The sequence below is a fragment of the Pogona vitticeps genome, chromosome 5 (genome assembly GCF_051106095.1).
Source record: "Pogona vitticeps strain Pit_001003342236 chromosome 5, PviZW2.1, whole genome shotgun sequence".
In the NCBI taxonomy this organism is placed as follows: domain Eukaryota; kingdom Metazoa; phylum Chordata; class Lepidosauria; order Squamata; family Agamidae; genus Pogona; species Pogona vitticeps.
In genome coordinates, this window is record NC_135787.1 from 76,730,867 (window position 1) to 76,752,738 (window position 21,872).

Below are 21,872 nucleotides of genomic sequence, written 5' to 3' on the forward strand. Positions count from 1 at the left end.
TTAAAAGTAATTAATTAAAATGCTGGGTGAACAGAAAGGTCTTTGCCTGGCGCCGAAAGGCCAAGAGTGTCGGAGCCAGGCGGATCTCTCTAGGGAGGGTGTTCCAAAGTTGGGGGGCAACAACCGAGAAGGCCCTATTCCGACATGCCATCCCCTTCACCTCTTTCAGGGATGGCACCTTCAGAAGGGCCTCCTGGCCTGATCTTAGAGGACGGGCAGGCACATATGGAAGAAGGCGGTCCTTTAGGTAACCAGGTCCTAAGCCGTTTAGGGCTTTATATGTCAAAGTAAGCACTTTGAATTGGGCCCGAGCAGCAACCGGCAGCCAGTGTAAATTTTTCAGAACCGGCGTGATATGAGTCCGTGCGGCGGCACCACTTACCAGCCGCGCAGCCCGGTTCTGTGCCAGTTGCAGTCGTCGGACCGTCTTCAAAGGCTGCCCCACGTATAGCGCATTGCAGTAATCCAGTCTGGTTGTTACCAGTGCATGAGTGACTGCTGCCAGGCTCCGCTCATCCAGTTAAGGGCGAAGTTGATATATTCTCCGCAGCTGTAAGAAGGCACCCCTGGACACCGAGTCCACCTGGGCTTCCAAGGTCAGACTGGGGTCAAGGAGCACCCCCAAGCTGCGGACCCTATCCTTTAGGGGGAGTGTGATCCCGTCTAAGGTAGGGAGATGGCCCTTTAACCTATCTGGCGGGGCACCTACCAGCAGCACTTCAGACTTGTCTGGATTGAGCCTCAGTTTATTGACCCTCATCCAGACCATTATCGAGTCCAGGCACGAGTTCAGAACGGTGACTGCCACACCTGGATTGGTAGAAAATGAGAGGTAGAGCTGGGTGTCGTCAGCATATTGCTGATTCCTCAGCCCAAACCTCCTAACGACCTCCCCCAGCGGTTTCATGTAGATATTGAACAGCATGGGGGACAGTATAGAGCCCTGAGGAACCCCATGACGCAACCGCCATGGGTCAGAGCTACTGTCCCCCAGCACCACCTTCTGGACTCGATCAGCCAGGTAGGAACGGAACCACTGTAAAACAGTGCCTCCAATTCCCATCCCAGCCAGTCTGTCCAGAAGGACACCATGGTCGATGGTGTCGAAAGCCGCTGAGAGGTCCAGGAGAATCAACAGGGATGCATTGCCCCTGTCTTTCTCCCGGCAAAGGTCGTCATACAGGGCGACCAAGGCAGTTTCCGTCCCATAACCCGGCCTGAAACCCGATTGAAATGGATCTAGATAATCCGTTTCATCCAGGAGAGCCTGGAGCTGCTCAGCCACCACACGTTCCAACACCTTGCCCAGAAAAGGGAGGTTTGCTATTGGACGAAAGTTGTTCACTAGACCTGGATCCAGATTAGGTTTTTTTAGGAGCGGGCAAATCACTGCCTCCTTTAATGGGGCAGGAACCACTCCCTCTCTTAACGAGGAGTTGATGACCTCCAGGATCCAGGTGCAAACTCCCCTGGCAGATTTCTTTATTAGCCATGATGGGCAAGGGTCGAGTTGTGTAGTGGTGGCACGAACCGATTCAAGCACCCTGTCCACATCCTCAGGTCGCAACAACTGAAACTCATCCAATAAATTATGACATAAGTCCGGAGCACTGGACACAACCATGGGCTCTGCATCAACAGTGGAGTCCAAATCTTTGCGAATCTGAGCAATTTTTCCCTCAAAGTGCGTAACAAATTCGTTACAGCGAGCCACTGAGGAGTCCAGGACCTCCACCGAACCATTAGGTTGAAGAAGGTCCCGGACCACTCGAAATAGCTCTGCTGGACGACACACCGAGGAAGCGATACGGCTGGAGAAATACTGGCGTTTCGCCAGCCGTATTGCCACAGAGTAGGCCCGATAATGGGCTCTAAGCTGTGTTTGGTCATAGTCGCAGCGATATTTCCTCCATCTGCGTTCAAGCCGTCTCCCCAACCGTTTCATGGCCAAAAGCTCCTCTGTGTACCATGGAGCCTTATAGGCTCTGCGGGCAGGGAGAGGGCGCCTAGGTGCGATCATGTCAACCGCCCGGGCCATCTCCTTGTACCACAAGGCGACCTGGGCTTCGACAGGAGCGCCGACCATATCAGCTGGAAACTCCCCTAGAGCATTCAGGAATCCTTCAGGATCCATAAGTCTCCGGGGGCGGATCATTTTAATTGATCCCCCACCCCTGCAGAGGGTAGTAGTGGCTGAGAGTCTAAATTTTACCAGGAAATGGTCCGACCATGACAATGGAGTCAAAGATAAATCCACCACATCCGGACCAGCATCCCCCTGTCCCGCAGAGAATACTAGGTCAAGTGTATGGCCTTTCTCATGAGTCGGGCCGATGACATGTTGAGACAGCCCCATGGTTGTCATGGCAGCCATGAAGTCCTGAGCTGCCCCTGATAAAGTGGCCTCAGCGTGGAGATTGAGGTCCCCCAGTACCAAAAGTCTGGGGGTCCTCAACACCAGATCCGAGATCACCTCCGTCAGCTCAGGTAGGGAGACTGCTGGTAAGCAGCAGGGTGGGCGGTACACCAGCAGAATCCCTAGTCTGTCTCGCAAGCCCAACACACAATACAGGCCCTCTAGACCATTTCCCAAGGGGACAGGGAGCCCGGAAAAATGGAAGGAATCCTTGTAGACTATTGCCACACCTCCTCCCCGCCCCTCCGGGCGACCCTGGTGTTGGACCAAGTACCCAGGGGGACATAACTGAGATAGAGGAACTCCTCCTTCTTCTCCCACCCAGGTCTCAGTAATGCATGCCAGGTCGGCCCCCTCATCCAAAATTAAGTCATGGATGAGGGCAGTCTTGTTTTTTGCCGACCTGGCATTTACCAACAATACCATGTGGCCCGGGGGGTGGCTGATGTGGTCACCTGGTACCATTTGGCTAGGAGTAGAGCTAGAAAGGGGGATAGGTGTAAGGTATCTAACCTCCTTTCTCCTACTCGGGCATGCTCTACTCCCACCGCCATATCTTCCCCTGCCGTATATTGTCTCTATTGGTTGCCCCAGAGACCCCTCAGACCCCCCTGTTTCCCAGCTTGTTCCCCAACCGGTTCCTTCAGGGAATCTGGCAGCCAGCGAGAGCCCAGCCATAGTCCCACCGTCTCTCACTCGGTGAGCTGCGGAAGGCAGATGAAATTCGGCTCCCCCGAGTGCAGGAATGCTGGTCTGAAAGGGCCCCAGAAGCAGCTCCGGCTTAAAAGCCTTCTTTTCCCCTTGAGCCAGGTGGCTGATGTAGGGAAGGGGAGGAGGCAGCCAAGAAGCAACAGGGCTCAATTCTGCAGAGCAAGGGTGATTTAGCCAGTTCCCTCCGCAAAAGGCTGGCAGCCGGCCAACCACAAACCCACCGTCTCTCACTCGGTGAGCTGCGGAAGGCAGATGAAATTCGGCTCCCCCGAGTGCAGGAATGCTGGTCTGAAAGGGCCCCAGAAGCAGCTCCGGCTTAAAAGCCTTCTTTTCCCCTTGAGCCAGGTGGCTGATGTAGGGAGGGGAGGAGGCAGCCAAGAAGCAACAGGGCTCAATCCTGCAGAGCAAGGGTGACTTAGCCAGTTCCCTCCGCAAAAGGCTGGCAGCCGGCCAACCACAAACCCACCGTCTCTCACTCGGTGAGCTGCGGAAGGCAGATGAAATTCGGCTCCCCCGAGTGCAGGAATGCTGGTCTACCTGGATTTTTAAATTTTGCTTATGGACCAACTCTGTATTTCTTAAGTGTTAAACAATATATATTTTTAGAATTTTTTAAATAAAAAAAGATATGTAGGCAACTACTTGAGAAAGGAAATGATGATGATACTTTTGTTTTGCAATATGATCAAAGGCAATCCACTTTATATTTTAGTTGCCACATTTGTTATAGGGAAGCGGTATTGCAAGGGAGAGAGTTTGTGAGGATTCAAATTTACAGTATTTCAAACACTGAAATCATACCAGCTGAGCTCTGCTTAATCTAAGTCACAACAAGAACAATTGCCTTATCTACAGTCCCCAAGGTCTGCAGTGCTGGGCCTCAATTATTACCTTGCTTTTCTCTCTGTTACAACATTCACTCTCATGTACAATAAACTAATGGAAAAAGAATAAAAGTCCAAAGAAAGTATTTTAAAAACAGCTAATCAGATGTTTTGAACAACTCCCTTCAACATCAGCCTGAAGGATCAATAGCTGGGGATGATGGGAATTATAGCTCAAAAAGATAGTTACCTTAAGGCTGCTTTTAAACAAGCCAGAACAGTTTGAAAATCTATGTAGCCCCCAGTGAAATACTGTAGTTTTTCTTGCACATTTGAACCTTGGATGGAGAAACCCTCAGTCAGAGTGTTACTATAGAGAAAGATTTGTCTCATGCACCTATGTATCTGGACTTCCTTGATAGATACCGTGTTTCCCCAAAAATAAGATTGGGTTCTTATATTAATTTTTGCTCCAAAAATCACATTAGGGCTTATTTTCAGTGGATGGTATATTTTACAGTCATGCCATCTTCTGGTTGCTGCACAATGCTGCACAATGGTGAAGGCCAGGCTTTCACTTAACTAGGGCTTATTTTGGGGGTAGGGCTTATATTACAAGCATCTTGAAAAATCATACTAGGGCTTATTTTCAGGTTAGGTCTTATTTTGGGGGAAACAGGGTATCTGACAACTGCATATGTGATGAAGATTGCAGATTCTGTGGCCTTCTACAGAATGAGACAGACACACTGGCCTGAAATTGTTTAGAGTAGAGGAGGCCAATTTGTAACCATTCAGATATTGTCAGACTGCAACTTCTGCCAAAACCAGACCTAGGGCAACAGGATGAGAGTTACTGTCCAACAACAGCTGGAAAACCACAGGGTGCCCAGCCGAACCTAGTACCTTGCTAGTTATTATAGACAGTTGCCACTAGTCCTTTGCTATATGTCTTCTGCCATGAGTTGGCTTGAAACTGTGGTTAAGGTCTTCTGTCACTTGTCTGGGCTAGGGAGAATTTAAGACACAGTAGAAATCTCCACTGTTGCTCAAGTGGCCCTTGTTCCTTTCTTACTTAGAAACAGCAGGAAATGAGCATATTTTATTTTTATTGCCCTGAGTAACCATAAAGGTCCTTGCAGATTAACTGTTGTAGAGGAGAAATAATGCATATCAGACATCCACTTTGAAAATCTTCACAGGTAAAAGGCCAGATGCTTATGTTGCTTTAAGATGATACTTATCTTGGTAATGGAAGCTTCTAGAGATTCTCTCTTTGTGTCAGTGAAGATGCTGGTTTTGAAATATACAGTACTACCGTGTTTCCCCAAAAATAATACAGGGTCTTATATTAATTTTTGCTCCAAAAATGCATTACTGTAGGACTTATTTTCAGGGGATGTTTTATTTTTTTCATGTACAGCAATCTACATTTATTCAAATACAGTCATGTCATCTTCCGGTTGCTGCACAATGGTGGGGGGCAGGGTTTCACTTAACTTGGGCTTATTTTTGATGTAGGGCTTATATTATGAGCATCCTGAAAACTCATACTATGGCTTATTTTCAGGTTAGGTCTTATTTTCGGGGAAACAGGGTATTTCTATCATGTATTCAGTTTCCCCCCTTCTGTAATACACGATTTGAAGATGTATTGAATTTGTATGTACTGCTACCACTTATGGAAGGCATTTCATTCTACCCGCAGGGTGTAAAGAGTCTTCTCTGGATATTGAATAGCAGTATATAGCATTATGCTGCTTTGGAGCTCTGGAAGAAAAAGTGAAGAATGAAGGTGCCAGTATGTCATTCAGAGACATAAATATAAAAGAATTCTTAGGCAGCATAAATTTGAAGCAATACTTTCCAAACTTCCAAGACTTTGGTTATAACACTTTGCAAGATTGTGCTGGGATAAATGACCATTCACTTCAACAAATCGGAGTATCTCCTACTGGACACCGAAGAAGAATCCTCAAACAATTGGGGGCTGTGCTTGCAAAAATGCCAGCAGAATCTGCATTTGTTGAAAGCCAGAAAACAGAACATGTGGAAGATCAAGAAAATGGTTGTTCTCAGCCATTTTCCCACCGTTCCAATGCACATATTCTAAATCTGGAGGAAAGTGTCACACCTAGTTGCACATACAATGAATTGACAAATGCTGCTTCTGGCAAGCATAGCATCTATGAAGAAAATCAGGGGCTTGCTGACCATGAGTCATTGGGAGCAAAAAGCATCATGAAATCAGATCAGGACTGCTCCAACTCCTGTCCAAACTTGTGTTGCTCAGCAAATGCTTCCGATGTTCTAGGAAATGCACTCAGTAATATGATGTCTGAAGGGTTGCCTCCTATGGATTATCTCCTTGACAAGGGACAGCTAGAGACAAGTAACATTGGCCCCAAAGAAACAGTATCTCCTCCCTCCACTTTCTCTTCTTCTCAAATGAAATCTAGTGATGATGAATTTCCCATGCTTTCAGTACTGGAAAATTTGGCAGTTACTTGCCCACCAGACTGCCCATTTTTTGAATTTCAAGGTGAAATGGTAGAAAATGATCTGTATAACACTTCAAATCATAATCCTACAAAATTAGTTCCAAGACCTACACGGTCGTTCATGCTTAGGCATCGTCCTGTTCCAGAAATACCTGGTTCTTCCAAAGTTTCACCTTCAGTAAGGTAAATTTTAAATCCAAATGTATGCTAAGTATTACATAATGCTTTTAAAATGTTCAGAATGTGTAATGTGTTACTTTTTCACTAATCCTTATAGTCTTGTGTTATTATCAGTAGTATGAATAGTCAGTCAGTTTTACAGTCAGTAATATTACTTTTATGATAACGTTTTATTATAACAGGGTGTGTTAGTGGCTTGCCATATGGTGAATTCATCATACATTTAAGATTTGAAGCAGGAGCTTTGTGGTTCATGGCACTATGTCTTTTAGCCACTATGTCCACTAATTCTTAAGTAAAAGTAGCTTTCCAGCACCCATCCTTCCCAACCAGAATAATGAATATTAAAGCTTACTACATCTGGAAGACATATTGAGTTATCTGAGATATTTAAGGAATGGTTTACCATAGCCAGCTGGCTGCATAGTTCAGTGGTTTAGTTATTTGGCTACAGAACTAGAGATTAGGAGTTGGATTCCACAATGTGCCTCCTGAGAAGTAGAGCCAGTCTATGTGGCCTTGGGCAAGATGCACAGTCACAGGGCTCCCACAGAAGAAGTACATGGTAAACCACTTCTGAGTGTTTTCCACCTGGAAAACCTTGAAAAGTGTTGCCATAAGTCAGAATTTACATGATGGCAGTGGCTGCTGCTTAAAAATGCCAGGCACAGTCAAATCAAAATTATAAAAACATTGGCTTGTGTTACATAACAGATACAAGGGTTAACCCGAATCCTGATATAAAATATCGAGGTAGTATATATGCTGTTCCTAATACTGCCATTGTTTTGGTAGTTCTGATGATGATATTTCTGGAATCTGCAACTGCTTATAATGCTGTGTGAAATTTTTTGATATTGTTTCCAAAGCCCCAGTGACGATGGGGACCACTGAAGTATGTTTCATCCACGAGTGAGATATTTCAGTTGCCAGGTCTCTGAATTTTGTTAGTTTTTTTCCAGTTGTTTATCTTCAATTCTGACATCCCTTGGAATTCATTTTCTCAGATGAGTGCAAAGTGGTGTACATGGTTCTCTTCCCTCTCTGTTTCATCCTCATCTTGTAAGATATGTCAGGCTAAGAGAGCCTGAGTGGTTAAGGTCACCTATTGGGTTTCATGGCTCAGAGGGGTTAAAATCTGGATCTCTGTAGTCCTAGCAAATACTTTAATCATTCTACATCTTTGGCACCAGTTCTTGCAGAAGAGCGATGAATTCCAGCAGCCGTGTGTTGCCTGCCTGCCTACTGTAAACAATGATTTATGTAATGCATATCTAAGAAGGAGTAGAAATGATCAGCAGTAGGTTGCTGCTCAGTGTAACATATTTTGCTCTTGAATTTATCCAAATTGTATTTTATTTCCTGTTCAGTATGATTTGTATTCCATCACTCTCACAAAACCAGGATTCCAGCCATCTTTCAACAAGATTAAAAGATAAGTGCAGTAGTAAAACACCATTAAATGAAAGCATTTTAAAAAAATATATCATTAAGAACCTGTTCAACCCCCCTTCTTCAGCAGCTAAACTGGTGCTTAAACAGAAAAGCCTTTGCTAGGAGGGGTCCCATCTTTCAAATTGAATTCTTCAGCCTGGGAGCAGCCATTTTGTACCATTTGTTAAATGGTGAATTGAAGAAAATAGCTTGTGTTGAGTGTTAAAAGACAATAATGCTAGAAAAAGGTTGACAGCAGAAGAAAAAGCTGAAGACAATATGTGAAACAGATTCATAAAGGAAGCTACAGCAAGAGTTGAGCAGGACTGCTAAGGATGGACCTTTTGGAGGTAATTCATTCATAGGGCCACCATAAGATGGAGGCAGCTTGATGGAGGCAGCTTGATGGTATGTTATAGCAACAACACTAGCCCATTTAGTACCACATATTTCAGTACATCTTTATGGTTTGATATCAGTTCTTAGGTGTTTTCCTGGTCCTTCCGGCAATGACCAGTGGTATGGTGTAAGGGGCTGGAAAATGCACATGACACTAACTTTTGGTAGCTTTGTTATAACTAAAACAATTAATAAATAAATGTAGGATAGACAGAACCAGACATTCTGAAGGGGAAGCATTGAACTGGATTCAGGATGGCTCTATTTTGGCAATGTGTGAATCATACAGCTATGCTCACCCTTTCTCAATTCTTGTATCAAATGTAGTGTTGTTGAAGCCAAGGTCATTGTTGCTAACATTGTTGCTTGTCCATCAGTGCTTGGATATTTAAATCTTTCTTGAATAGCATTGTACCCTTATGTGATCCACTTATCCAGAATGGCTTCATGTATAGTTTTTAAAAGGTAGCTACATTTTGTGGCAAGTGCACCAAGTGACATTTTCTTTTGAAACCATTCTCTGACTTTTAAAATATGTTCTTACAAATGCAAAGAATTTTTGTGGATGTGGAAAAGCAGAAGGGTGTTACCAGCATGACTGAAAATTCTGTAGAGAGCTCAAATGATGGCACATTCTGTTTAAAGTGTATATGTGCACCTTCTGTTTAAAGTCTTCCATTGTTGAGGGATGTCAAAAAGTCACACATGCCCTAACTTTATATATGAAGGTGAAAAGCAACACAAGTAATTTTTATTGCAACCACAATTAGAACATAACTTCATTGGTCAGCTCTGTCCTCCTATCTCTTGGTAGCAATTTATAATACTGTGGGTGCACACAACACTGTGGCTGACAGCATGTGTCCCTACCTCCTAAGCAGGAGGATTTCTCATGGCTCAGACTTCAGCTTCCTACTTACAGAGGAACTGCAGTTGCCTCTGATGCTGCCCCCCTCCCGTGTTAGAGTTGAGTACTCGGGGGTAGCAGTGATTGCTTCTTGTGGTGGCATTGGGCCAGGATGTTTCTGGGCCAGTTGATGACCATTGCCTACAGGGCTTCAATTCAGTTCTCCTTTTCTTCATCGGCCTCAGCCTTCTGGATTTGGTAACAATCATGTTGTCTGCTTGTCCTCCTCCCCTGCTGTGACTGCTGCCCCTTTTATACTCTCTTGTCCTTCTCGTCTTACCCTGTTCACTGTCCTTCCTTACCGTGTGCACTCCCAGAGATGCATCACCTGAACCTGCTCTATCCAAATTCTTTGGCTTAGTTTCACAGTCTAGAACATTCATTTTCCTGATGGCCTCCTGACAGTCCTCTCAGGGGTTAGAGCTGCCTGATTCTATGGGGAGTGCCTAGGGGCATGCCTAGTTCACACATCACAAGGCCATCCACACCGTGGATAGGATGGTCCAGGTGAATGACCCCAGCGTCTTCTGACCCCTGCCACAGTGTGTTACAGTTTTATTATCATTATCATTATTATTTTCTCTTTAAGAAAACAGCATTGTTGTAATAAAATGTACTAAATCACACAAAACAGCCACACTGAACTGATAACTCTTTCCCCCCGCAATACCTCACCTTCTGATCAGCTTTCCTCAATCATATACCCTGCAGATTTTGGATTATGCTTCCCATCATTCCCCCGTCAGCTCACATTGGGCTTAAATTTGCTCGTCACCAATTTCTGTTGGCTTACAGCAAAATTAGAGAATGAGGCCTTAGACCAAAAAAAGTGTCTACCATTAAAAAATGACAGTTTTTCTGCCTCCGTTGGGGGTAGATGTAAAGTATTTTAATGTCTTCAGTTTCTTCAGTCACTGCAACTGAGGGCTATTAAAATGGAGCAGTGTGTCCAGTCACTGTTTAGTGAGGATGTAGCTGGTATTGAACAGCCTCAGGTGTTTTCGGACTGATAGGAGGAGGTGACCCCAAGCTCCTGTTTTCTGTGATGATCCTATATTTGTCCCAAGCTAGTTCCAAGCCCAACTGAGTTCAACAAGGTGTAGTTTACCATGGCACAGAATGATTATAGATTTAATTTGTGAGTTCATCTGAGAAACGTTGTTAGTTCTGAGAAATGTAAGGGTATAAATGATCCAACACGAGTGAATCTTTTGTTGATATTCTTGATTTTATGAAAGCATTCATTCTTATTTTTGCATCAACTTGTTTCTTGGTTTTGAATGAAAAGGCTGTCGGGAACTCTGAGTATTTTGAAAGAACAAATTGAGAGTAAGTTCTGACTACATTTCAAAATGTTATCAAGTTGTGTTAAATTACACAACAGATCATGAATAGTTTGATGCTATCTCTGTGGCGCTTTGTTTCCTAACAAGATTGAATGAAAAATGCTTTATTTTGAAATTGGAGTAATAACAATGAGGCACAGTTCATTCTTATGAGAAAATGTAAATGACTTTAAAAGGTTGACAATTTTTGTCCAGTCGTGTCCGACTCTAGGGGGCGGCGCTCATCCCGCTCTTCAAGCCATAGAGCCAGCGTTTTGCCCGAAGACAATCTTTCCGTGGTCACATGGCCAGTACGACTTAGGCAACATCAAAATGACATTTTACCTACATGAAAATATAAATTAATGTTGCAATGTTTGGAGCAGGATATTTCTTGGAGTTTTGAAATAGGCTTAGATTTAAAGCTGATATCCTTCTACACCGGAACAAACAGACTGTGTGAAAGTGTGGTTCTGCAGGTACCAGAAAGTATATTTCTGTGGTCACTACCAGGTTCCTTAGTTATTTCAGGTCTCAAGATTTGTTGTTGTTGTTTTAATTAAAGAAAAACAATAATGACAATACTAACATGAAAAGTATGTATAGTACGTATATACTGTACAAAAATTTCCCCCCTGTGCCACCATCGCCCTTGGGACCAGATAACAAAATATATTCTTTTAATCTCTTTTCACCCCATTCCACTTCAAAAATACATTGATTCTTCTGGTGGCTTATGACCTCTCCCTTTTACAAAAACGTAATTCTAATATGTATTTCATAACTCTTTAAAATCATTGTATTTTGTCACTCCCCTTCTTTTATTTCACATGTTGGCTTATAATTTATTACTAAACTCCACATTTCTTTATACCAATCTGCAACATTAATTTGTCGTTTTCTAATTTTTTTTTTACAAATATTAGTCTTGCTACTGTGACCATTATAACAATTAGTTCTTTCTGTTCTTTTTTGAGACGGCAATCCTTGATTATATTTAAAAGGGCAAAAGTTGGTGATATTTGAATATTATATCCAACAATTTCTCTAATTTCTTTGAAAACCAATGCCCATTGTTTGTTTCTTATTTTGCAAGTCCACCACATATGTAAATAACTTCCTTTTTCCTTTTTACATCTCCAGCATTGAGATGATACTTTTTTATTTATAATGTTTAATCTTGCTGGGGTAACGTACCATCTCCATGTGACCTTATAACAAATTTCTTTTGCCCTTATAGACATATTCTTCATTATTCTTTGTAACCATATTTTGTTCCAATCCTCACTGTTAACCTCTATCTCTAAATCCTCTTGCCATTGGTTGTTCTTCATAGCTTTTTCATATCCAACATTTATTAGAATCTTATAAATCACACTTACTGTGGCCTTTCTTTCTCTTGAACTTGTCTTTGCTCTACGATCTCCTCAAATATAGTCAGTTTGCTGATTTCTCCTACTTTTCTAGTCCGCTCCCTTGTCCAACTTTCCATTTGGAGTATATTCCACCGAAATAGCCCCTCTTCCTCTCCCAAGATTTCCTTTATATTATTTTTTATCTTTCATCTTTTTTATCCAAGCCCTTATTGTATTTAACTATTTCTCTACTAATACTTCTTTAAGTCTAGTTTTAAGGATTTGGGGGAAGCTGTGACCCTCCACTACTTCTTGTAGTGGTGAGATATGTGGACTCAATATATATCTGAATTATTTCCAACATTCTAACATATTCTTCAGAAAGGGATTAGTTATTCTTTTTACTTCTTTTGCAGTTTTTTCTTTAAAGTGGGTATTATCCAATCTTAAAATGTTCTGACAATTCCAGTTCCATCCATATTAAATTTCTATTATGTGCAATAGCATCTGGAATATGTCTAAGTTGGTTTGCAATATAATGTGCTTTACTTTTATTTAAAGACTGTAATTTTTTGATCAATCTTAGGAACTAGAGATGTTTCTGATTTAGACAACTTTCCAGTCTAGCTTGGCAGTGGTACACAGTATTGATAAGCTCCAAATTACTGGCTCTATGTAACTTATCCTTGGAGGTGTAAATAATGTTTAATCAAATGACAAGGTGGAGCAGGAATATTTCTGTAAGTAAAGTGAAACCCAGTTCCCTCTTGAGCAGTCATGTAACAAAAGGTTGTTTTGTAGTGTGGAGTGTTCCTGCTCAAGATATTAGCCCTGCCTTTTCCTAGGATACTTGATTCTGTTGCCATGTTTTCAATTTTTGTTTCTTGCAATAGCATACAAATGTCTACTTTCGTATCTATTTTTTTAACTAGGAGCAAACCCTTAAAAGCTGAGAAATGACACCAACAGGGCAAGATGCACTCTGTCCTCCTGCTCCTGAGTGATCCTCCCAGTTCCTCCATGTCTCCCTCCCTTTCTTTCATCTTTAAGTTTCATAAGCAATTCAGAAATGCTTTGGAGCGAAGCTGAAGTTGTGTCTGACATTTTGATTGCTTAAGTGCTTGTGGGTCAATATGGGAGAACCAAGAGGCCCTCATGCAAACTGAACATGCTGGACATGACTTAGCTGTGTGTCAGCTCCCTTTTTCATCTTGTCCTCCTTTTGGAGACTGGACACCATTGTGGCTACTTTGACTTCTGATGAACCAACTCTAAATTATGATCCATTGCTGCATGCAAGCCAGTGTGACACCTGTTCCCCGGGTCGCGAAGTGATGTTAGGAGTGCCGTCTCGCCCTAGAGCCTCCGTGGGCACCCAGACCGCACCCAAGCCTTTTCCACCACGGATGCTGCACCAGGCAGTGGATACCTTTGATCTAGATAAGGGCATGAAAGGGTTAAGCATAGCGACCCAGACTCCTCTAGTCTGGGCAGGGAGGGGAACGAAGGATCCAGAAGAGGGAGCCGTTGGGGAAGTCAGTCAGAGACAGGCAGGGAAAGAAGGCGAATGGGAATGGGTCTCAATCCAGGATCCCTGGTCGGGCAAGTGGGAACAGGTGTGTATGACCAAACAAGAAGCTGAGGAGAGAAGGAGGAATGAGGCTCGGGTCCGTCCCTCTTACTGGGGAGAAAGAGAGACCCGTGAGTGGAGGCGAAAGCTAGCTGAAGAAAAGAAGCAGGTAGAGAGGGAAAGAGAGGAAAAGACCCGATGGCATCTGGAGGAGCTGAGGAGGCTGGGGTATCATCCGGACCCTGGGAAACCCTCGGGTCAACAACAGCTTCACCCTGGGGATATGCAGGGCTCGAGGAGACGACCCCATTATTGACGATGGAGCGAGATGACTTCGATCCCGAAGAACCCTCCCAGGTTCAGGCCGGTCCATGGGCATCAAAGTCCAGTAACCCTTTTGACGAAGATTGGGTGCCCCTGTATGAACCGTTACTTCAACAGGAGAAGTTTATCCCCAACCTAATTGACGTTTCTATCCCGTTACCCCAGTTAAATAAAGAAGACAAGTTATTTGGTTTAAATGCGTCTGAAGCTTTATTTGGGAAGGGGGAGGCGAAGAATAACGGACCCTCACATACTGGCGCCCAGCACGTGGGGCCTCCCCCGCAACCCACAGACGCAGAAAAATGGATGCAACGTATAACAGAAGGGCAGGAGGTCTTGTTGAAACAACTAGCAGATCAGCAGCGGATGATAATCGAACAGTTAAAATCACCTCAGGGAAATCAGCCTTCAGAGAGCATAGGACTGAAACAACCCATAGCAACACGGCCCCCGGTTAAGTTACAGAAAATGGGCCCCCAGGATGACCCGGCAGCGTTCTTACACACGTTTGAGAGGATTGCCATCTCCGCGCAGTGGCCAAAGGATCAGTGGGCACTCATACTGACCCCATACCTCACTGGGTTACCTCAAGAAATAGTAGATACCCTAGACCCAGAAGACGCGGGAGATTACGACGTGGTAAGGACGGCCATTTTGAATACCCTCAACTTAAATGAGGAGGCCTACCGGAGGAAATTTCGGGGACTAAAGTTGAAGCCCGGGTTACACCCCAGGACACTAGCGCAAAAGTTGAGGGTAAACGCCACGAGATGGATACAACCAAAGGGGAAGACAGCAGAGCAGGTCTTAGAAATCGTGATTATGGAACAGTTAATATCAACGCTCAACAGCGGAGCTAGGAACTGGGTCATCAAGAACAAACCTTCCAGCCTAGAGGGCGCTGTGACGCTGCTGGAAGACTACTTAGAAGCAGAGGACACGTGGCAAACTAGAAGTACGCCACAAGGAGAAGGAGCCAAACTGAGAGAGAAAATGGCGGACGCTAACAAACAGGCGGATTTTCGCGGAGCAGCGCAGACGGGGACCAAAAAGAATAGACCCGACCGCATTGAATACGCAAACCCAGTCGGAACGAGGGTACCAAGGCCAACGGTGACAAACGACCCGGCAGCCTCCAAACAAGCGGCGACCTGGAACCTAGGGAAGGAGAAGATGACCGCTTGCTTCGGCTGCGGCCAGTTCGGACATATCCGGAAGTATTGCCCAATGACTGAGTGTGCGTGGGCAGAGGCTTGCACCGGGATGACCAAGGTGGGTGAGGAGAATCACCCGGGTTGGGTAGTAGAAGCGAGAGTAAATGGACATCCTAAGAAGGCCTTAGTGGACACAGGATGCAGCAAAACGCTGGTAAAAGAGCTAGAGGGAGAACTTTTACCTGAGATTACTGTAATCCGGTGTATCCATGGGGATGTGAAGGAATATGCGACTACCATGGCAGAGGTCGAGGTAGATGGCCTAAAAAGGGACATGGAAGTGGGAATAGTACCCGGTATGACCCGGGAAATGCTACTAGGGAGAGACTGGCCTGGACTGAGCAATTTGGCTAAGGAGCCCGGGGAAATAGGCTGGGCTCAGGAAGAAACAGAGGCCAGGGAGTTAGAAGTGATGAATTTGTCTAGAGACCAGATACGATGCCTCCAACAAGATGATGCGGGACTTAACAGCTGTTTACAGCAAGCGATGACTGAAGGGACTACCCCAGAAGGGGGGCAAGGCTTTGAATTGAGGGGAGGTTTGCTGTATCGCGTAACCAAGGCTGGCAACGAAGAAGAATCCCAACTGGTAACCCCAGAGGGCCTGCAGTTCTGGGTAATGCATTGGGCTCATGACTTACCGGTAGCAGGACACCTGGCCACCCAAAAGACTCTGGATAGAGTAAAACAGCGGTTCTGGTGGCCCAGGATGGCTCACGACGTAGAAGAGTTCTGTAGATCCTGTGCCAAGTGCCAGATAACTCAACCCAAGTCGGGACCAGGGGCAGAGCTCATACCTATGCCTCTGGTAGATAGGCCCTTTGACAGAATCGCTTTGGATATTGTAGGTCCGCTAACCAAATCAGCGGGGGGGCATCAGTACATCCTGGTTGTCATTGATTATGCCACTCGGTACCCGGAGGCAGTGGCCCTGAGATCCACTACAGCTAAGGTCTTAGCCAAAGAACTGTTAGAAATGTTCTCCCGGGTGGGTTTTCCAAAAGAGGTCTTAACAGATCAGGGTTCTAATTTTATGAGCCTGACCTTCAAGCAGATGTGGGATCTATTGGGGGTTAAGCCTTTACGAACCTCGGTGTATCATCCTCAAGCCAATGGGCTAGTCGAAAGATTTAACCGAACTTTGAAGGGCATGCTTAGGAAATTATCAATAGAAAAACCCAAGATGTGGCATACATTCCTCGCCCCGTTAATGTTTGCAGTTAGGGAGGCCCCCCAAGCTTCCACGGGTTTCTCCCCCTTTGAGATGTTATATGGTCGAAGACCCAGGGGGATAATAGATTTAATACGAGAGAAATGGGAAGAAGGGGAAGATCATTCCCAGGGGGCCCTCCAACAGATAGTTGAGATGAGGAATAGCTTACAATTGGCGTGGGAGATGGCTAAAGAGAACCTGGGGCAAACGCAGATTAAACAAAGGGGTTACTATAATAAAAAGATTCGTCCTAGGAAATTTGAACCTCAACAAAAGGTACTAGTGCTCTTACCCACAGAGGCTTCCAAGTTCTTGGCTAAGTGGCACGGGCCTTACAAAGTACTAAGAAAATTGAATGAAGTGGACTATGAAATAGAGACCCCTGATAGGAAAAAGAAAACCCAAGTGTTCCACGTAAATTTGTTGAAAGAGTGGATAGACAGAGAAGTGTTGTTTGGGACCGAGGTCGATGACGAGTTAGGCCCCGAAAGGGAAGATTTGACCTCCGGAGGAGATATAGTGGTAGGAGACCTCTTGTCCGAGGAACAAAAACTACAAGCAGGGCAGTTGAAGGAAGACTTTCCCCAAGTATTCTCCCCAGTACCCGGATGCACCCAGTTGGTGGAACACAGTATAGAAACACCCCCTGGCAATGTGGTAAGGGTGAGTGGTAGGTCTTGGCCCAGACACATAACTGGGGTAATTAACCAGGAAGTTGATGAGATGCTTAAACTGGGGGTCATAGAACCATCCAATGGGCCTTGGAGAAGCTTCCCTGTAATGGTTCCAAAGCCGGATGGGTCGCTTAGGTTCTGTATTGACTTTAGAAAGGTTAATGCCATATCCAGGTTCGATGCTTACCCCATGCCCAAAGTAGGGGACTTGTTAGATAAGCTGGGAGGGGCCAAATTTCTCAGTTCGATCGATTTAACAAAGGGATATTGGCAGATCCCCTTGAGACCCCAAGATAAGGAGAAAACGGCTTTCTGTACCCCTAAGGGTTTATTCCAGTTCAAGAAGATGCCGTTTGGGCTCCATGGGGCAGCTGCTACGTTCCAACGATTAATGGACCGGGTGTTAGAGCCCTTACAAGATTGTGCGGCCGCCTATATTGACGACATTATAATTTTTAGCAGTTCCTGGGAAGAACACCTAGCCCACCTTAGGAGGGTGCTAGAAAGGCTGCACGAAGCAGGTTTGACGGTTAATCCCAAGAAGTGCAAAATTGGGCTACCCAAAGTAGATTACCTGGGTTACAAAGTCGGACAAGGAGAAATCCAACCCCAGGAGGAAAAAGTAACTAAAATATCCAAGTGGTACCAACCCAGGACAAAGAAGGAAGTCCAGCAATTTTTAGGTTTAGTAGGTTATTACCGCCAGTTTGTGCCTAACTTTGCTTCTATAGCTGCGCCACTAACTGATTTAACAAGGAAAAAAGCCCCGGTAAAAGTAATATGGGGTCCTTCACAAAAGGAAGCATTCAAGAAGTTAAAAGAAATCATTTGTGAGTTACCGGTTAGGTTTGCACCCGATTTTGATATACCCTTCACCCTTTTTACTGATGCATCAGATCGGGGTATAGGGGCTGTCTTATCACAGGTCAAAGACTGGGTAGAATACCCGGTGTTGTATTTGAGTCGTAAGCTGTCACCCCGAGAACAAAGATATGCTGTCATCGAGAGAGAAGCTTTAGCTATCAAGTGGGCCACACATAGTCTTAAATACTATTTGCTAGGAGCTCCCTTTGACCTGGTCACCGATCATGCCCCTCTACAATGGTTGGAACGAATGAAAGAGACCAACCCACGCTTAACTCGGTGGTATTTAGCTCTGCAACCGTTCTCTTTTCAAGTAAGATATAGAAGGGGCAAAGAGCATACTAATGTCGACTATTTTTCTCGGCAGGGTCCGTGGGCGCGCAGCGAGGAAGAGCGGACGGCACTCTTGGAGGGGGGGATGTGTGACACCCGTTCCCCGGGTCGCGAAGTGATGTTAGGAGTGCCGTCTCGCCCTAGAGCCTCCGTGGGCACCCAGACCGCACCCAAGCCTTTTCCACCACGGATGCTGCACCAGGCAGTGGATACCTTTGATCTAGATAAGGGCATGAAAGGGTTAAGCATAGCGACCCAGACTCCTCTAGTCTGGGCAGGGAGGGGAACGAAGGATCCAGAAGAGGGAGCCGTTGGGGAAGTCAGTCAGAGACAGGCAGGGAAAGAAGGCGAATGGGAATGGGTCTCAATCCAGGATCCCTGGTCGGGCAAGTGGGAACAGGTGTGTATGACCAAACAAGAAGCTGAGGAGAGAAGGAGGAATGAGGCTCGGGTCCGTCCCTCTTACTGGGGAGAAAGAGAGACCCGTGAGTGGAGGCGAAAGCTAGCTGAAGAAAAGAAGCAGGTAGAGAGGGAAAGAGAGGAAAAGACCCGATGGCATCTGGAGGAGCTGAGGAGGCTGGGGTATCATCCGGACCCTGGGAAACCCTCGGGTCAACAACAGCTTCACCCTGGGGATATGCAGGGCTCGAGGAGACGACCCCATTATTGACGATGGAGCGAGATGACTTCGATCCCGAAGAACCCTCCCAGGTTCAGGCCGGTCCATGGGCATCGAAGTCCAGTAACCCTTTTGACGAAGATTGGGTGCCCCTGTATGAACCGTTACTTCAACAGGAGAAGTTTATCCCCAACCTAATTGACGTTTCTATCCCGTTACCCCAGTTAAATAAAGAAGACAAGTTATTTGGTTTAAATGCGTCTGAAGCTTTATTTGGGAAGGGGGAGGCGAAGAATAACGGACCCTCACAGCCAGCCTCAAAATTTCTTTCAGCTGATAATTTTCTCTTCTGCACTTCTTCTCCCATTCATTTTTTGTTTAATAACCAGGTGTAACAAACTGCTTTTAATTTGTCATTATGGCATAGGCTCCCAGATCTGCATCCATCAGTTTGTTCCTGGTGGTGCCACTGAAATTGATTATGACTGGTTGTTAGGTTCAGAAGCTTTTAATTACCGAAAATGGATGCTTTCTTTAAATAAATACCTTAAGTTTTCCTGTTCCTTTTATGCAACAGTTACAGTAACCGAAAGAGACCTGAGCAAACAACTTTTTCTCCTCCTCCTCCTCCTCCTCTTATTTTCTCTCCTACTGAAGGTTGAACAGTATTACATCTTTTCTGGCTTTGCATTTGGCAGCTCTGAAAATTATGTGCGGAATTGCTCCAACATGATAAGGTTGATAACGATCCTGATTGCAAGCAGGGGATACTTTGAATTGAAGAGGTGAATGTGTCACACAGATTGAATCTGGAACACTGCTAGTTCTATGGTGGCTTGTGAACAGCTGCTATTGTTCTAAAAACAAACAAGACAAAAGAAAAACAGACTTTCCTATTCTACAAGCACCCCTTTATTCTTCAGTCTGATTTGCTGAATCAGGTTCTGAACCAAAATTGTGACTATTCCTGCTCTGAAGTGTTTCCTGATTGAGATCTGCTTTTTACCTTTTGATAGCATCTGGTCTGCACTACTAGCAGACATTCTCCAGAAGTCAAAGAGGGAATTTTTCTGAAGATTCAGAGACTTGAATCTGGAACTGCTTCATGTCAAGCTTTCACTCTGTTACCGACTCTCAGGATGTTAAGATTACATTTATTGATTGCACTTTAAAAACTGCCCAGTGTGCTTTGGCCTAAGCAAACTGTGCAGAGGGGCAGTATACAGATTATCATCATTTTACATTCAGAAGACTGCTAAACAGTACATGATATAATTATATGAAACCACCTACATTATTGTTTTCATTATTGACAAAGAGAGCATTCAGATGACATTTTCTGAGCACATTTCCATAATATATGTAGCCATCATATTTAATACATACCAGTAATTTCTTACCATGTAGTGAAGGTCTCTTTTAGTCTCCTTCTCAGCTCCATTAAGAGCCTCGTGGCGCAGTGGTTAAAACGCTGTACTGCAGCTAAAACTGTGCTCACGACCTGGGGTTCAAATCCCAGGTAGCCGGCTCAAGGTTGACTCAGCCTTCCATCCTTCCGAGGTCGGTAAAATGAGTACCCAGCTTGCTGGGGGGGCAATGTGTAGCCTTTATAATTAAAATTGTAAACCGCCCGGAGAGTGCTTGTAGCACAATGGGGCGGTATATAAGTCCAATAAATAAATAAATAAATATTAAAATAGAATTAGATGGGAGGAAGGTCCAGTATTTATAATTGATACTGTATTGTAAGTGTTTTTCAGGATCATGGTGACTAGGCCAAAAGATGATTGCCTGAAGGATATAGGGAGAGTGTGTGCAAATGATTACATTGCTCGAGAAGAGGAACAACTTTTCATCCAGACCTGAAGGAGCCAGTGTCCCTCATCTCAGTATCCAGTCCATTTCTCTTTCCAGCAGAGCCATATCATCTATGTAGACAACATCTATTGTTGGAAAAATATAGATCTTTCAAAGAATGATTATGCTGCATAAAATGAATGAGGGGAGGAATTCTTGATCTTTTATATCTGATATTGCCCAGATGCTCATCTATACACACATTAAGGACCCTGGATGTTTTTTCGTATATAGAGCTTATTGCATGGGAATCTGATGGCATATATCACCCAACTAGTACTGAAGGTGGTAAATCTTCTCAAAGTATACTATTTGATATTGTGATCTGCAAACGTAGTCTTTGTACTGTATATGTATGTTGGCAGTAAATGGAATATCTACAAGGATGGTGGCCAACCAAGAATGTTGCTCTTGCTGTGTCAAAATGTATCGGTTTCCCTTCCCTTAAACTCATTCCTGTGTGTGTGTGTGTGTGTGTGTGTGTGTGTGTGTGTGTGTGTGTGTGTGTGTGTGTGTGTGTGTATGTATGTATGTATGTATGTATGTATGTATGTATGTATGTATGTATGTAACTTATATGCCACCCACTGTACCCAAAGGTCTCTGGGCGGCTTAACAACAATTAAAATACAATTAAAAAAGATAAAACAATTAAAATAGGTGATCCATAGTCTGGGGGCAGCTGCCGAAAAGGCCCTTTGTCTGCAAGCCGTTCCTCTTACCTCCTTGAGGGACGGCTCTTTCAAAAGGGCTCCCTGACTAGATCTTAACTGTTGGGTAGGTTCATTTGGAAGGAGGCGGTCCTTCAGGTATCCAGGGTCCATGCCGTTTAGGGCTTTATATGTCAAAACAAGCACTTTGAATTGGGCCCGGGCAGCAACTGGTAGCCAATATAATTTAAACAGAATCGGCTTGATGTGTTCCCTGGTGGCCCCACCACTCACCAGCCGCGCAGCTCAATTCTGGACCAGTTGCAATTCTGGACCAGAGAGGCAGCCCCACGTAGAGCTCATTGCAGTAATCTATACGAGATGTTACCAGTGCATGTGTAACTGTCATGAGACTCTGCTTGTCCAGGTAGAGCCATAGCTAGTATAATTTCTGCAGCTGAAGGAAGGTGCCCCTGGCCACCAAGTCCACCTGGGCTTCCAG

At 44.7% G+C, this 21,872-nt stretch overlaps 1 protein-coding gene across 3 annotated transcripts in view; it reads left to right on the forward strand.

The window, feature by feature from the left end:
- The window catches only part of ARAP2 (ArfGAP with RhoGAP domain, ankyrin repeat and PH domain 2), a 189,704-nt gene that overhangs the window by 4,694 nt on the left and 163,138 nt on the right, over nucleotides 1-21,872 (forward strand). For all 3 annotated transcript variants that reach the window (XR_013545518.1, XM_073001120.2, XM_073001122.2), the window contains exon 2: nucleotides 5,660-6,635. Coding sequence is in view for 2 of the 3 variants with exons in the window: in XM_073001120.2 (XP_072857221.2) it covers nucleotides 5,755-6,635 (881 nt within the window). In the remaining variant the exon portion in view is untranslated. The remainder of the gene's footprint in view (nucleotides 1-5,659; nucleotides 6,636-21,872) is intronic.